General features: G+C 42.0%; 1 protein-coding gene across 2 annotated transcripts in view; it reads right to left on the bottom strand.

The window, feature by feature from the left end:
• LRRIQ3 (leucine rich repeats and IQ motif containing 3) overlaps positions 1 to 17,849 on the bottom strand; it is a 69,730-nt gene that overhangs the window by 21,047 nt on the left and 30,834 nt on the right. For both annotated transcript variants that reach the window (XM_073593741.1, XM_073593740.1), the window contains 2 exons: positions 13,041 to 13,194; positions 6,319 to 6,408 (listed from right to left, as the gene is read on the bottom strand). In XM_073593741.1, the coding sequence (XP_073449842.1) occupies positions 6,319 to 6,408; positions 13,041 to 13,194 (244 nt within the window). The remainder of the gene's footprint in view (positions 1 to 6,318; positions 6,409 to 13,040; positions 13,195 to 17,849) is intronic.

A 17,849-nucleotide genomic window follows, 5' to 3' on the forward strand; every position in this document is an offset into this window, starting at 1 on the left:
AAACGTCTACAGATACGAGAGGAAGGGAAAAAAAAATCTTCAAGCAAATATATATTAGTAACAAATCAGTGATTGAAATACACAGAATTATGTAGATGAATGTATAACATGACCACCATTGAAGGACAGGATGGTAGAAGAGTGCACATACAGTATCTGACAAAAGTGAGTACACCCCTCACATTTTTGTAAATATTTTATTCTATCTTTTCATGTGACAACACTGAAGAAATGACACTTTGCTACAATGTAAAGTAGTGAGTGTACAGCTTGTATAACAGTGTAAATTTTCTGTCCCCTCAAAATAACTCAACACACAGCCATTAATGTCTAAACCGCTGGCAACAAAAGTGATTACACCCCTAAGTGAAACTGTCCAAATTGGGCCCAATTAGCCATTTTCCCTCCCAAGTGTCTCGTTACTCGTTAGTGTTACAAGGTCTCAGGTGTGAATGGGGAGCAGGTGTGTTAAATTTGGTGTTATCGCTCTCACTCTCTCATACTGGTCACTGGAAGTTCAACATGGCACCTCATGGCAAAGAACTCTCTGAGGATCTGAAAAAAAGAATTGTTGCTCTACATAAAGATGGCCTAGGCTATAAAAAGATTGCCAAGACCCTGAAACTGAGCAACATCACGGTGGCCAAAACCATACAGCGGTTTAACAGAACAGGATCCACTAAGAACAGGACTCGCCATGGTCGACCAAAGAAGTTGAGTGCACGTGCTCAGCATCATATACAGAGGTTGTCTTTGGAAAATAGATGTATGAGTGTTGCCAGCATTGCTGCAGAGGTTGAAGGGGTGGGGGGGTCAGCCTGTCAGTGCTCAGACCATACACCGCACACTGCATCAAATTGGTCTGCATGGCTGTCATCCCAGAAGGAAGCCTCTTCTATAGATGATGCATTGAAAGCCCGCAAACATCTTGCTGAAAAGAAGCAGACTAAAGACATGAATTACTGGAACCATGTCCTGTGGTCTGATGAGACCAAGATGAACTTATTTGGTTCAGATGGTGTCAAGCGTGTGTGGCGGCAACCAGGAGGAGTACAAAGAAAAGTGTGTCTTGCTTACAGTCAAGCATGGTGGTGGGAGTGTCATGGTCTGGGGCTGCATGAGTGTTGCCGGCACTGGGGAGCTACAGTTCATTGAGGGAACCATGAATGCCAACATGTACTGTGACATACTGAAGCAGAGCATGATCCCCTCCCTTCGGAGACTGGGCCGCAGGGCAGTATTCCAACATGATAACGACCCCAAACACACCTCCAGGACGACCACTGCCTTGCTAAAGTAGCTGAGGGTAAAGGCGATGGACTGGCCAAGCATGTCTCCAGACCTAAACTCTATTGAGCATCTGTGGGGCATCCTCAAAAGGAAGGTGGAGGAGCACAGGGTCTCTAACACCCACCAGCTCCATGATGTCGTCAAGGAGGAGTGGAAGAGGACTCCAGTGGCAACCTGTGAAGCTCTGGTGAACTCCATGCCCAAGAGGGTTAAGGCAATGCTGGTAAATAATGGTGGCCACACAAAATATTGACACTTTGGGCCCAATTTGGACATTTTCACTTAGGGGTGTACTCACTTTTGTTGCCAGCGGTTTAGACATTAATGGCTGTTTGTTGAGTTATTTTGAGGGGACAGCAAATTTACACTGTTATACAAGCTGTACAATCACTACTTTACATTGTAGACAAGTGTCATTTCTTCAGTGTTGTCACATGAAAAGATAGAATAAAATATTTACAAAAATGTGAGGGGTGTACTGACTTTTGTGAGATACTGTATATTTATTATTCATTATACATTACAGCAGGGGTCAGGTCCTGGGAAAAAAGTTTGGGAAAAAAAAGCGCGCGTGTGTGTATATATATATATATATATATATATATATATATATATATATATATATATATATATATATATATATTATGTAGCAAAGTCCCAGGGCCCCAGAGGCCTAATGAGTCAGGGACAGCTGACATCCTTCTGTGTAGAGTGGGCTACAAGGCATGGTGGGTGTAATGCAAGAAGAAATGGTGGGCGCCAGACACTTTTTGAATGCAAAGAGATTTATTGTCTTTTGAACAGAACTGGGGGAGAGAGGGTTAGGGCCAGGACACCCTTAAGTAGATGCAATGATAATTAGCAGACTGTGAGACTTCTATAGAAAGACAGCTATACAGGTGAAGGCCTCCAGCCGGACACCACTTCTGTATAGGTAGGACCGCGATCTCCTATGGCAACAGTCTTGTAGTAGTTACTAACGGCAATTGTATTCAACCATTTGCAACATGAACAGTTCTCAGCTTACTCCACAATCACTCACTGTGGGTCTTTAGTCAACGAACTCCCAGTCTTTCACTAGACTTCGGATCCAATAGCCACTGGATCCCCTGAGCTCTTTCACTTGTAGCACTCAGTATCTTCCTCAAGTGTCACCCCTGCTTCACTGCTGGGTTCCTGGCTCGGCACTCACAGATACTCAAGCGTCACCTCCGCTGTCCCACTGGGTCCCTGACTTGGCACTTGCTGAAGTTTTCCCACTTCTTCACCGTCCCCGGCTGGTGAGAAGACTGCTCTGGTACTGGCTTCAGCTTACTCACAGTGGTCTCCTGTAACAAGGTGGTCGGCCCCTTAGTGGCGTCAGCTTCCCCTTTACCTGCGACCACAGTTGGTTCTCCGTCCGGCTGAAACGCTGCTTCTGGTTGGACTACAAGCCTGCAGTCCCAGCCCTGCACTGCTTTCCTGCTTCTGGATTGGCCTTCAGACAGCCTAGCAGCCAGATGTCCTGGGATAGGCCTCAGGCTTATAGCCTAGCAGCCCGGGGGCAGCATAACAAACGTCCACCCAGACAGCCATCCAGGTGGCACAGAACCCCGATCACCTGACTCCACCCAAATAAATAGGCTCTCCCAGCAAGCCAAGGGACATAAAGAAACCCCTACGGTCATCTATGGTCTGTGTCCCGAGGACGGGGATGATTGGAGATGGTCCCATAGATGTCTATGGGGCTGTCATGTGCAGTCATGGCCAGGACAGAAGGACAGTAAAGACTAGACATGTGCAATTAGTTTTGTTCCGAATTAGTTTTTTAACGAATTTCGACTACTTCAATAGTTAGTAATAATTAAGTTATTAGTTATTATTTCAGATTTTCTAATTTTCGGGTTTACAAATTTTGGAATATTCGAATTTACGAATATTCGGAAAAATTTGTTAAACGGGTTTTCATTAATTCGGATATTTCCGAATTAACGAAACCTGTTTAACAAATTTTTCCGAATATTCGTAAATTCGAATATTCGAAAATTCGTAAATTCATAAACTCGAAAATTCAAAAATTTGAAATAGTAACTAATAACTTAATTATTACTAACTATTAAATTATAGGAATTGGAAGTTGCTTTCAAATTTGGCTGACCTAATTCACCTTCCTCCTCCACCGATGCATACTTACCTTGATCTTTACTAGAAATGTGAACTGCCGAAAAATGTGTTCGTTCCCGTTTCATTCTTTTTTGTTTTTTTTGTTTTTTGTTTTTTCAGTATATACAATATGATCACAATTCGAAAATTCGTAAATTTGAAAATCCGAAAATAAGAAAGAAAATCTGAAACGTAACGAATTAATAATGGTAAATAGCAATAATAATAATAAAAACGCTTTATTATTATTTTTTTTTTTTCATTTTTCAGGTCATCCGTTATGATCGCAATTTGTAAATTCGTAAATATGAAAAATTGGAAAATTCATAAATTCGAAAATCTGAAAGTAAGAAAGAAAATCTGGAACGTAACAAATTAATAATAATAAAAAAACAATAATAATAAAAACAATTTATTATTTTAATTTGTTTTTAATTTTTTGGGTCATTCGTTATGATCGCAATTCATAAATTTGTAAATTCGTCAATACGTAAATTCGAAAATTCTTAAATTCGAAAATAAGAAAGAAAATCTGGAATGTAACGAATTAATAATAATATATAACGATAATAATAAAAACGTTTTATTATTTTCATTTTTTGTTTCATTTTTCGGGTCATCCGTTATGATCGCAATTCATAAATTTGTAAATTCATCAATACGTAAATTAAAAAATTTGTAAATTCCAAAATCCAAAAATAAGAAAGAAAATCTGGAACGTAACAAATTAATAATAATAAATAATAATAATAATAATAAAAATGTTTTATTATTATTTTTTTTTTTCGGGTCATCCGTTATGATCGCAATTCGTAAATACGTAATTTGAAAAATTGTAAATTCGAAAATCCGAAAATAAGAAAGAAAATCTGGAATGTTATGAATTAATAATAATAAACAACAATAATAATAATAATAAAAACGTTTTATTCTTTTTTTTTTTTTTCATTTTTTGGTTCATCCATTAAGATTGTAATTCGTAAATTTGGAAATACGTAAATTCGAAAATCCGTAAATTAAAAAATCCCAAAAAAAAAAAATCTGGAACGTAACAAATTAATAATAATAAATAACAATAATAATACTATAAACATTTTATTTAGTATTATTACTTATTATTATTTTGTTACGTTCCATTCATTTAGATACGGCATTCGCTATTTTGGATAATTTGTAACTTCGCATAAATTTGTATTCGTTACGTTCTCTAACCGGCAAATTTGAAGGGAAATTCCAATACCTATAATTTAATAGCTAGGAATAGGTAGATTTTGTTTGTTAATCATTATTTCAGATTTTCCAATTTTCGTTCTTATTTTCGGATTTTCGTTCTTTTGGGTTTTCGGATTCTTGAATTTTCAGATTTTAGAATTTTAGAATTCCCGGGTTTTTGAATTTCTGTATCTCCAAATATTCGAATTTTCAATTTTCCGAATTTTAGAATTTCGAAAAAAAGTTATTATTAGTTAGTTATTCTTTGAAACTTTCAGATTTTCTTTATTTTCGTGATTTTTGAATTTTCGAACTTACGTATTTACGAAAAAAAATAATAATAAAAACTTTTTATTATTATTTTTTTTTTTTTTTCGTTTTTCGGGTCATTTATTATATGATCCGAAAAACGAAAAAAAAAAAAAAAAAATAATAAAAAGTTTTTATTATTATTTTTGTTAATTAATTTTTTTTAATTCGTTATGTTTCAGATTATCTTTCTTACAAAACGAAAACGAACACATTTTTTTCGGCAGTGCACTATTTGATGCAAACAAATAGCAGCTCACAGATCAAGGCAAGTATGGATCTCTGGAGGAGGAAGGTGAGTTAGGTTAGGTTGGGTTGGGTTAGGTTAGGTTAGGTTAGTTACCATATATACTCGAGTATAACCCGACCCGAATATAAGCCGAGGCAGCTAATTTTAACACAAAAAACTAGGAAAACTTATTGATTTGAGTATAAGCCTAGGGTGAGAAATGCGCAGCTACTGTAAGTGGAAAAGAGGGTCAACAATGCCCATTTGCAGCCTCACTGTGCTCCTTTGCAGCCTCACTGTGCCCATTTGCAGCCATAGATCCCCCGAACTTCAAACTTGGTAGTTAAGGGTTCCTAGATGCCCCCCTAGCTGTGGCCAAAATTTGGGGTCTCTGGACCCAAAGGGTCCCGAAATGACATTGCTGCAAATGGACACAGTTGACCGACTTTGGGGTCCCGTACCTCGGGGCCACTTGATACTAGGAACCCCAAATTTGGTGTGCAAACCCAGTGGGACTAGCACTACAACATATCCAAAGCTGGGGTTCCTAGCACCAAGTATATATGTTGTAGTGCTAGTTCCACTGGGTTTGCTCACCAAATTTGGAGTTCCTAGCACCAAGTGGCCCCGAGATACGGGGCCCCAAAGCCTGTTCGGAAAATGTCAAGCACTTTTCTGCAGCAGAGAATGACATTTTCCGAACCGATTTTGGGGCCCCGTATCTCGGGGCCACTTGGAGCTAGGAATCCCAGCTCCCAAGTGGTCCCGAGATACTGGGCCCCAAAGTCAGTTCGGAAAATGTCATTCTTTGCACCAGAAAAGTGCTTGACTCAAGTATAAGCCGATAGCTTATAGCACAAAAAAATGTGCTGAAAAACTCGGCTTATACTCCAGTATATACGGTAGGTCATGGGAAGGGGGGCAAAAAGGATAAATGGACTTACCCTTTAAACCATTGAAAATGCCCTTTGAAATGACATTAACGTGTTAAAGCTTACATGATATTTTAGTGATTGGGTCTTCATACACTTTCATTTTTAAGGATGGAGGCCGGGCTGGATGAAGCTGGATGGAAAGTCGTTGACTTTTTTTTTTTAGGATGAAGATAAAACACACAAACAAGTATTGCATCTCACCTGTCGTACGTCCCGCTGTATCTTCCACAAATCAACCGTAATACGCTTCACTGGCGTTGTATCCGGAGTGCTGTTTACTTGTCTCATGGGCTGTTAAATGTTTATGATAGAAAAAAAAAGGCCTCATGAAGCAGCGTCCTTACACCCAGCAATGTCACAGAGTCTAATGGCCATGGCTGTACCAAGGTCACAACACTTCACAAACTTCCATGGATGCTGAAAGCAGCACATCAGCCAAACCTGTCCGCATTGAGAGATTATTTACCTAAATTACATTTTTGGTAATCAATATATTGCAAAATAATGATTAACTCTGATTAATCTTTTTTTTTTTTTTTTCAGTTTTCTCTGAAAAAAAAAAAAAAAAAGTTACTACATGCGGCTCTATTTAACCACTTCAATACCGGGCACTTATACACCTTCCTGCCCAGGACAATTTTCAGCTTTCAGCGCTGTCGCAATTTGAATAACAATTGTGCGGTCATACAACACTGCACCCAAACTACATTTTTATCATTTTGTTCCCACAAATAGAGCTTTATTTTGGTGGTATTTGATCACCTCTGCGGTTTTTATTTTTTGCGAAACAAATAAAAAAAGACCGAAAATTTTGAAAAAAATTAAAGTTTTGCTTTTGTTTCTGTTATAAAATTTTGCAAATAAGTAAGTTTTCTCTTTCACTGATGGCCACTGATAAGGTGGCACTGACAGGCACTGATAAGGTGGCACCGATGAGGTGGCACCAATGAGCAGGCACTGACGATGGGCACTGATATGCAGCACTGATAGGCACTGATAGGCAGCACTGATGGGCACTCATGAGTGGCACTGCGTGGCACTGGTGGACACTGATGGGCACTGATGGGCGAAACTGATGGGCAAAACTGATGGGCACTGAAAGGCTGCTAGGATGGGTTCTTATGGGTAGCACTGATGGGCGACACTGCTGGTCACTGATAGGCGGCACTGATGGGCACTGATACGTGGCACTGATGGGCACTGATACACGGCACTGATAGGCATCCCTGGTGGCACTGGCAGTGGTAGGCATTGTGAGTGGGTACTGATTGGCAGCTGCCTGGGCACAGATTAGTATTTCCCTGGGGGTCTAGGGGACATACCTGGTGGATGGCGATCCTGGTGATCCTAGGCGGCTTCCCTGGTGGTCCTGGGTGGGATCCGAGGGGGGGCTGTGCTGATAAACAATCAGTGCAGACCCCCCCCCGTCAGGAGAGCCGCCGATCTGCTCTCCTCTACTTGCGTCTGTCTGACGCAAGTGAGGAAAAGCCGATCACCGGCTCTTCCTATTTACATTGTGATCAGCCGTGATTGGACACGGTTGATCACATGGTAAAGAGCCTCCGTCAGAGACTCTTTACCTAGATCGGTGTTGCGGGGTGTCAGACTGACACACCGCAACAACGATCGCCGTGATGCGCGCCCCCGGGGGCGCACAGCGGCTCAATATCCTGAGGACATCATATGACGCCCAGTCAGGTTATTGAAACCACTTTGCCGCTGTCATTCTGCTATATGGTGGGCGGCAAGTGCTTACAGAGTAACTCCACTTTTATTGCGCAAAAAAAAAAAAAAAAAAAAAAACGTCTCCTCTGGGTGATCTATGAATGCTATATTGCCAAAAGTATTGTGACACCTGCCTTTACACACACATGAACTTTAATGGCATCCCAGTCTTAAGCCTCGTACACACGGTCGGATTTTCTGCAGACAAAGCCTCGGACTTTTGACCAAAGGGCGTTGGCCAAAAACTTGCCTTGCATGCAAACGGCACACAATTGTCTGCCAACAAACACGAATGTAGTGACGTATTACGTAGATTTTCAGCTCTTGAGCGCCACCCTTTCGGCACCTTCTGCTAATTTCGTACCTGATGAGCATTGATTCCGAGCATGCGTGTTTGTACTTTGGACTTTTGTCCGACGGACTTGTGTACACATGCTCGGAAAAGCCAACAACAGACCATTGCCCACGTAAAATTTTAAAGCCTGCCATCCAACATTTGCTCGCGGAAAATCAGACAACAATTGTCTGATGAAGTGTACAAACGGTCGGATTTTCCGCCAACAGCCTGTCATCACACAATTCCTGACTGAAAATCTGATTGTGTGTACGAGGCTTTAGTCCGTAGAGTTCAATATTGAGTTGGCCCACCCTTTGCAGCTACAACAGCTTCAACTCTTCTGGGAAGGCTGTCCACAAGGTTTAGGAGTGTGTCTATGGGAATGTTTGACCATTCTTCCAGAAGAGCATTTGTGAGGTCAGGCACTGATGTTGGATGAGAAGGCCTGGTTCGTACTCTCCGCTCTAATTCATCCCAAAGGTGTTCTATCGGGTTGAGTTCAGGACTCTGTACAGGCCAGTCAAGTTCCTCCACCCCAAACTCGCTCATCCATGTCTTTGTACACACCACTCCTAAAGTGCCCCTGCCCATTTAAATCAATGGGCAGCGCCACCGAAGCGCCTGCAAAGCATTTTGCGGAAGCTATTAACCCCTTCATCAGCCACTAGCGGGGGGTTAAAAGTGCCCCACTAGCGGCCAAAAAGCGCTGCTAAAATGATGGTAAAGCGCCCCCCACCCCAGTGTAAAAGTGCCCATAGAGTGGAGACTGCCAGCCAGGCCTTCTCGATCACATCAGTGCCTGACCTCATATATGCGTATTTGGAAGAATGGTCAAACATTCCCATAGACACACTCCTAAACCTTGTGGACCGCCTTCCCAGAAGAGTTGAAGCTGTTATAGCTGCAAAGGGAGGGCCGACTCAATATTGAACCCTATGGAGTAAGATTGGGATGCCATTAAAGTTCATGTGTGTGTTAAGGCAGGCGTCCCAATACTTTTGGTAATATAGTGTATATGGCATGAATTTTAACAGATTCCTACCTTTTTGTTATTCTGACAAAATAGCTATTGGTTTGTCTGTGTCTCTGTGCAAAATTAATTTGTATGGCAGTGACTTTATAATTATCAATCAGTTGCTGCACTTGCAAGTAGAGGTGCGCCCCAACTGAAATTTTGGTGCCGAAACCGAAAATTCAGGATGCAACTGGCCAAAACCAAAACTGAAAATAACAGCTTTTTAAAAATATATATATTTTTATATATAATTGTATTATATATATATTTTTAAATAATATCATGAATTTAAATGAATATGAATTTATTGTCGGCCATTATCAGCACTTTAGCGCAAAAAAAAAAAAATCAAGCAACATGCATCACTGTAAATTCTATGTATGTCATCACACTGGTACGCTGCACTTCCATTGTGGTGTTAAATATCTTGCTTGCTGCATTTTTGGTCAGTTAAACCTCCCTGTTGAAATGCATTGAATATGCAGCAACAATGATTCAATAATGCTCCCCTGTTATGTTTTTTGATGCAGTGTTTGAGTCACGTGACCTAATAAAAACACACCATAGGCACAGTAAAATTGTGGTAAAATTGTGGCAAAATCGAGGCAAATTTACTGTGAAATCGCAAGCCACGGGCATTTTCAGCGTCATTATCGGCACTTTTTCTCTATTGGCAAAATGCCGAAAAGCACCATTTTTGGCCAATATGTTTCAGCCCCCGAAATTTTGGTGCATCTCTACTTGCAAGGTTCTATTGAGGGAAGTGGCGGGGGTTTGCACCCCTTTAGGCGTGATTTACTATTGGAAGAATCTCATCAAAAATAACAGCGGATGCCTGAAATCTGACTTGTATCTTAGTGCAGACTTCTTGTAAAATCAGGGAGCCAATCACACTAGCAGGACATGACATTTCTGGAGGGCGTTCTGTACTCCACCTGTGTACAGAAAGCCTCAAGGAAGCCATATTGCATTTTACAGAAAATGACAGCAATGCAGAAATGGAAAGCTGATTTTTAATAACATTCAATTACAATATGACTTGTGTTGCAATTGTATATATTATATATTATTATTATTATTACTATATTATTGTTTTTTTATTTGCTATTTTTTCCCCACGAAAGTGGAGTTACCCTTTAAACCTGTCGAAGTAGAAGGAAGCCACCATTGTTGTTTTTTTTAAAGCGATATTAAAGCCTTGTTTTTTTTTTTTTTTTCTTTTAAAAATAAGAAACATGTTATGCAGTACTTACATGCTCTGTGTAGTGGTTTTGTACAGAGCAGCCCAGATCCTCCTCTTCTCGGGTCCCACGCTGGCACTCCTGGCTCCTCCCTCTTGCCGGGTGCCCTCATAGCAAGTAGCTTGTACTGGTGGCACCCTAGCAGACGCGCTCCCGGGCCCCGGCTCTGTGTGTCAATTTACACGGAGCCGCAGCTCAGCCCCCTCTGTCTCCTGATTGGCACACTGGCTGTGATGAGAGCTAATGGCCCCCACTGCTGCCAAAAGCCAATCAGGAGTGTGAGTCCCCAGAGAAGCAAGGCTCTCGTGGACATCACTGGATCGAGAGGGGGGCTCAGGTAAGTAATAGGGGGGCTGCTGCACACAGAAGTTTTTTTACCTTCATGCATATTATACAACCACTTTAAGTCTAAGTAGAAGAAAGCCACCATGGTGGTTTTTTTAAGTCTAAGTAGAAGAAAGCCACCATTGTTGGTTTTCTTAAGTCTAAGTAGAAGTAAGCCACAATTGTTGGTTTTCTTAAATCTAAGTAGGAGTAAGCCACCATTGACTTTTCTTAAGTATAAGTATAAGTGGAAGTAAGCCACCATTTTTGGTTTTGTTAAGTCTAAGTAGAAGAAAGCCACCATTGTTGGTTTTCTTAAGTCTAAGTAGAAGGGAGCCACCATTGTTGGTTTTCTTAGTCTAAGTAGAAGAAAGCCACCATTGTTTGTTTTTTTAAGTCTAAGTAGAAGAAGCCACCATTGTTGGTTTTCTTAAGTCTAAGTACAAGGGAGCCATCATTGTTGGTTTTCTTAAGTCTACCTAGAAGGAAGCCACCATTGCTGGTTTTCTTAAATCTAAGTAGAAGAAAGCCACCATTGTTGGTTTTCTTAAGTCTAAGTAGAAGGAAGCCACCATTGCTGGTTTTCTTAAGTCTAAGTAAAAGAAAGCCACCATTGTTGGTTTTCTTAAGTCTAAGTAAAAGGAAGCCACCATTGTTGGTTTTCTTAAAGATCAAAAAAACACACTTGCTGAGCGTTGAGGCAATGCATGCATTATTTCAACACGTCACTGAGTCATTGAGCAGGAACAAGTATAAGATCAGGAATTTTGACTTTATTGGCTGCATGCTTGCTCCAATTTGGCTGCTCATTCAGCATTGGGTAAGTATTAGGGGGGCTGCTACACACAGAAGGTTTTTTACCTTCATGCATATAATGCAACCACTTTAAGTCTAAGTAGAAGGAAGCCACCATGGTTGTTTTTTTAAGTCTAAGTAGAAGAAAGCCACCATTGTTGGTTTTCTTAAGTCTAAGTAGAAGGAAGCCACCATTGACTTTTCTTAAGTCTAAGTATAAGTGGAAGTAAGCCACCATTTTTGGTTTTGTTAAGTCTAAGTAGAAAAAAGCCACCATTGTTGGTTTTCTTAAGTCTAAGTAGAAGGGAGCCACCATTGTTGGTTTTCTTAGTCTAAGTAGAAGAAAGCCACCATTGTTGGTTTTCTTAGTCTAAGTAGAAGAAAGCCACCATTGTTGGTTTTCTTAAAGCGGGGGTCCACCCACACCGCCAAAAAAAAAAAATATTAAAAGCCAGCAGCTACAAATACTGCAGCTGCTGACTTTTAATACATGGCCACTTACCTGTCCCAGGGTCCAGCGAAGTCGGCAGGCGACACCGAGAACCCGCTCGGTTCTCGGCAGCTGCCGCCGCCATCCTAGGTGAGGGAATCAGGAAGTGAAGCGTTGCGGCTTCACTTCCCGGTTCCCTACTGCGCATGCGCGAGTCGCGCTGCGCGTCCCAAGTGGTCCCCGCTCTCTCCTGGGAGCTTTGTGTTCCCAGGAGACAGCGCGGTGGGGACGGGAAGAGGCGTAGACTCCCATGGGAGTCTATGCCGGAAGTGGGTGCAAATACCTGTCTTAGACAGGTATCTGCACCCCCCTCCCCCCTGAAAGGTGCCAAATGTGACACCGGAGGGGGGGAGGGTTCCGAAAAGCGGAAGTTCCATTTTTGTGTGGAACTCCGCTTTAAGTCTAAGTAGAAGGGAGCCACCATTGTTAGTTTTCCTAAGTCTAAGTAGAAGGGAGCCACCATTGTTGGTTTTCTTAAGTCTACCTAGAAGGAATCCACAATTGCTGGTTTTCTTAAGTCTAAGTAGAAGAAAGCCACCATTGTTGGTTTTCTTAAGTCTAAGTAGAAGGAAGCCACCATTGCTGGTTTTCTTAAGTCTAAGTAGAAGAAAGCCACCATTGTTGGTTTTCTTACGTCTAAGTAGAAGGAAGCCACCATTGCTGGTTTTCTTAAGTATAAGTAAAAGGAAGCCACCATCGTTGGTTTTCTTAAAGATCAAAAAAACACACTTGCTGAGCGTTGAGGCAATGCATGCATTATTTCAACACGTCACTGAGTCATTGAGCAGGAACAAGTATAAGATCAGGAATTTTGACTTCACTGGCTGCATGCTTGCTCCAAATTGGCTGCTCATTCAGCATTGAAGCCTGAGATGAAGCAGGCAACAAGCATTTCAAAAGCAGGTCAGCAATGCACACATTTCTTTTCCTATCTCATAACACTGAAACGAGTAAAGTGCCAGGGACATGGGAAGCCCCATCTTCTGGATGCCCTACCTGCTTAATGGGAGCCGTTCTTCTGCTGTTGGGGAGGTCGGAAACGTTATCTATCAATCTGGATTTTACAAGAAGTCTCTTCCCGTCCTCCTCCTGACTTCTCCTCCGCTGGGAATGCAATTTTGTCCTCTGCTTCCCCGGCTGAAAAATAAGGCTACAAATATACAGGCGACATATTATTTTTAGTATACCGTGCAAATATTCTAAGCCCCGGGTAATGGATGGGGGATGAAGAGTCACACTGTGACCCTCCACATCCATAAAGAAAAGTTCCGATGGCAGCCATAGCGCAGATTGGATTTTCTCTACCTTATTTTATTTTGTATATGGATACTTCATTTTTCTTTTTTATACCCCTATCACTCCTCCCGAACTCCCAGCGCTCTATTTAGCTTTGAGCTATGTCTCGGCTTCCTTCCTCTCTCTCTCCCAGCTCCTCCACCGCGCCTTCTGCTACTTACTCTTCACTCAGACAGGCGGCTCCCAGAGGAAGACGCTGGAGTATTATCCAGATCATGGGCTCAGCTGACACTACAAGGCAGGCCCAGGCTGTCAGCTAAACAACAGCAGCAAAGCGGCAAAACACCGCAGAGGTGAAGAGTACTCGCTGAAGACCAGGGAACTTTTTTTTTCGTTTTGCATTTAAAAAGACCCTGTCACCAGTTCTGATTTGTTTTGCTTTTAAAAAAAGGAAATATAATACATATTTTGTTTTACTTTTCCTTTTCCTCTAAACTCTCCTCCATGTTAGCCTACATGTCCATGCACACTATAGGCATTTTAAGGAGTTTTAACTTGGTATTTTAAATAATAAAATGTTTTATGTAATTTAAAAAAAGTAATTTGTTTCATTGTTGAAAATGTAATATATACTGTATATCTATACATATCTATATATATCTATATATATACATATAGATATATATATATATACAGTATCTCACAAAATTGAGTACACACCTCACATTTTTGTAAATATTGTATTTTATCTTTTGATGTGACAACACTGAAGAAATGACACTTTGCTACAATGTAAAGTAGTGAGTGTACAGCTTGTATAACAGTGTAAATTTGCTGTCCCCTCAAAATAACTCAACACACAGCCATAAATGTCTAAACCGCTGGCAACAAACGTGAGTACACCCCTAAGTGAAAATGTCCAAATTGGGCCCAAAGTGTCAATATTTTGTGTGGACTCCATTCCAGCACTGCCTTAACCCTCTTGGGCATGGAGTTCACCAGAGCTTCACAGGTTACCACTGGAGTCCTCTTCTACTCCTCCATGACAACATCACAGAGCTGGTGGATGTTAGAGACCTTGCGCTCTTCCACCTTCTGTTTAAGGATGCCCCACAGATGCTCAATAGGGTTTAGGTCTGGAGACATGCTTGGCCAGTCCATCACCTTTACCCTCAGCTTCTTTAGCAAGGCAGTGGTCATCTTGGAGGTGTGTTTGGGGTCGTTATCATGTTGGAATACTGCCCTGCGGCCCAGTCTCCGAAGGGAGGGGATCGTGCTCTGCTTCAGTATGTCACAGGACATGTCGGCATTCATGGTTCCCTCAATGAACTGTAGCTCCCCTGTGTCGGCAGCACTTATGCAGCCCCAGACCATGACACTCCCACCACCATGCTTGACTGTAGACAAGACACACTTGTCTTTGTACTCCTCACCTGGTTGCCGCCACACACGCTTGACACCATCTAAACCAAATAAGTTTATCTTGGTCTCATCAGACCACAGGACATGGTTCCTGTAATCCACAAGGCCTTGTTTGTATCTGTTTGTAGCCCTCCAATGCCGCTTACTGCGATAGCCAGCTATAAATGAGGGTGGTGGCAAGTTTTTTGAGATCACCTTGGTGTGTGTATTGGTCCAGCAATGCACCAGCACCTTTGCAGCCATTGTGCTATTTGCTGGGTGTCTGGTGTGCTCCTATACCTTTAAGAAGGGATGGGCTGCCCTTCAGTCCACCTGCTCTCATTTATCCATCAGAATGTATGTGCCTCCACTGTGGGGACACTCATATTTTAGTGTTAGGACCACAGATATCAGGGTGCCGTGACGAGGCTCTGTGGCTTACGCATGCATTTGCAAATGCGTGCGGACTAAACCCCTGTTTTTAACGCATACTGTTAGACAGGTTAATTTGGTTGTCTGCGAGCTGGTGGTAAGTAGGCTTGGAATTTTTTCCTGGGCATTCCCAGGCCTTGTTTGTATCTTCCTGTAATCCACAAGAGCTCCTTCGTCTGACCGTCAGCTTCGTCAGCTTCCAGGTTTTATTGCCAACGCTTAAAGGCTTAAAGGTTCACCTTTGTTCACCTTTTTTTTTTTCCTAAATTCCAGCTCCCCCATGTAGCAATATAGCATTAATGTACTTATTTTGCAAAAATAAAACAGCTTTCCATTAATTCTAAACAGGCTTACCTCACTCTCTTCATAGCTGTTTAAACACACTGCTCGATTACTTCTGCCTTACATCCTGGTCAGACTAAAGGTCATCCCACGGGAAGGAGTTGACCAGCTGATCTCATTAGCACACACCCATTATCATCTACCCTCAGCTGGTCAACTCCTTCCTGTGTCATGACCTAAAGTCTGACCAGGAAGTAAGACAGAAGTAATGGAGCAGTGTGTTTAAACAGCTATGAAGAGGATGAGGTAAACCGGTGTAGAATTAATGGAAAGCTCTTTTATTTTTGCAAAATAAGTACATTAACCACTTAAAGACCAGCCTTGTTTTGGAATTTAGGTGTTTACATGTTTAAAACTGTTTTTTTTGCTAGAAAATTACTTAGAACCCCCAAACATTATATATTGTTTTTTTTCTAACACCCTAGAGAATAAAATGGCGGTAATTGCAATACTTTTTTTCACACCGTATTTACGCAGCGGTCTTACAGGCGCACTTTTTTTGGAAAAAAAACACTTTTTTGAATAAAAAAATAAGACAACAGTAAAGTTAGCCCAATTCTTTTTTATATTGTAAAATATAATGTTACGCCAAGTAAATTGATACCCAACATGTCACGCTTCAAAATTGCACCCGCTCGTGGAATGGAGTCAAACTTTTACCCTCAAAAATCTCCATAGGCGACGTGTAAAAAATTCTACAGGTTGCATGTTTTGCGTTACAGAGGCGGTCTATGACTAGAATTATTGCTCTCGCTCTAACGATCGCGGCGATACCTCACATGTGTAGTTTTACCACTGTTTTCATATGCGGGCGCTACTCAAGTATGCGTTCGCTTCTGCGCGTGAGCTCGTCGGAACGGGGTGTTTTAAAAAAAAAAAATTTTCTTGTTTATTTTATTTGATTTTATTTATTTTTACACTGTTTTTTTTTTTTTTTAATTTTTGGGTCACTTTTATTCCTATTACAAGGAATGTAAACATTCCTTGTAATAGAAAAAAGCATGACAGGTCCTCTTAAATATGAGATCTGGGGTCAAAAAGTCCTCCAATCTCATATTTTGACTTAAATGCAATAAAAAAAAAAAAATGTCATTTGAAAAAATGACATTGAAAAAATGTGGCTTTAAGAGTTATGGGCGGAAGTCTTCCCCTCACTCGTCTCCTTGCACAGCTAGGGAACGGATGCGATCGCCACTGCCGCTGCCAACGGCTCCGGTAAGCGGCGGAGGGCACCGGATCGCAGCGGGAGGCCCCTTTCCTGCCACCGATAAAAGTGATCTTGCGGCGATTCGCCGCAGAGACCACTTTTATCATGTAGCCGACCGCCGGCCGAAAACGGGGATATCGGGGTTATGGCAGCTAGCTGTTGCCATAACAACGATATCCATCCTCAAAAAAGGGACATACATCGCATGAGCATGTGCACTCAACTTCTTTGGTTGACCATGGCGAGGCCTGTTCTGAGTGGTACCTGTATGGTCTTGGCCATCGTGCTGCAGCTCAGTTTCAGGGTCTTGGCAATCTTCTTATAGCCTAGGCCATCTTTATGTAGAGCAACAATTCTTTGTTTCAGATCCTCAGAGAGTTCTTTACCATGAGGTGCCATGTTGAACTTCCAGTGACCAGTATGAGAGAGTGAGAGCGATAACACCTAAATTTAACACACCTGCTCCCCATTCACACCTGAGACCTTGTAACACTAATGAGCAGGGCCGGATTAACATAGGGGCTGGTGGAGCTGCAGCTCCAGGCCCATCCCTCAATATAGGCCCATGGCAGTGGCTTATTGATATCTGTGTGCCTTCCTGAAGGAAGAGGAGCCCTCTGTGCACTGCACACGTGGAGGAGACAAGAGTTAGTCAGTGCAGCCGAGTCCTGTCTCTGCCAATGCCTGACTCCTATCACAGGATCTGTTACACTCACACAGATCCTCCTCAGTGTCTGGGGGAGGGGCGCTGATGTTCTCCTAACCAGCAGGAGCCCGGGAGGAAGGACATCTCCCATGCTGTTATGATAAGGTCAGTACATTTGTTAGGGGGATGTTGTGTAATTATTGTGCTGGGGGACAGACTGCTGCTCCCCCCATGTAATGTGCTCTCTTGTGCCCACCAGGTCATGTGCTGTACATTGCAGTGCCCTCCATGTCATGTGCTGTACATTGCAGTGCTCACTATGTAATGTGCAGTGCCCACCATGTCATGTGCTGTGCATTGCATTGCCCTTCATGTGATGTGCAGTGCCCCCTATGTTGTGCTGTGCCTTGCAGTGCCCACCATGTAATGTGAAGTGCCCACCATGTAATGTGCAGTGCCCACCATGTCATGTGATGTGCCATGCAGTGCCCACCATGTCATGCACTGTGCCCGCCATGTAATGTGCAGTGCCTACCATGTC

Source organism: Aquarana catesbeiana, linkage group LG07, assembly GCF_042186555.1.
Source record: "Aquarana catesbeiana isolate 2022-GZ linkage group LG07, ASM4218655v1, whole genome shotgun sequence".
NCBI lineage: Eukaryota > Metazoa > Chordata > Amphibia > Anura > Ranidae > Aquarana > Aquarana catesbeiana.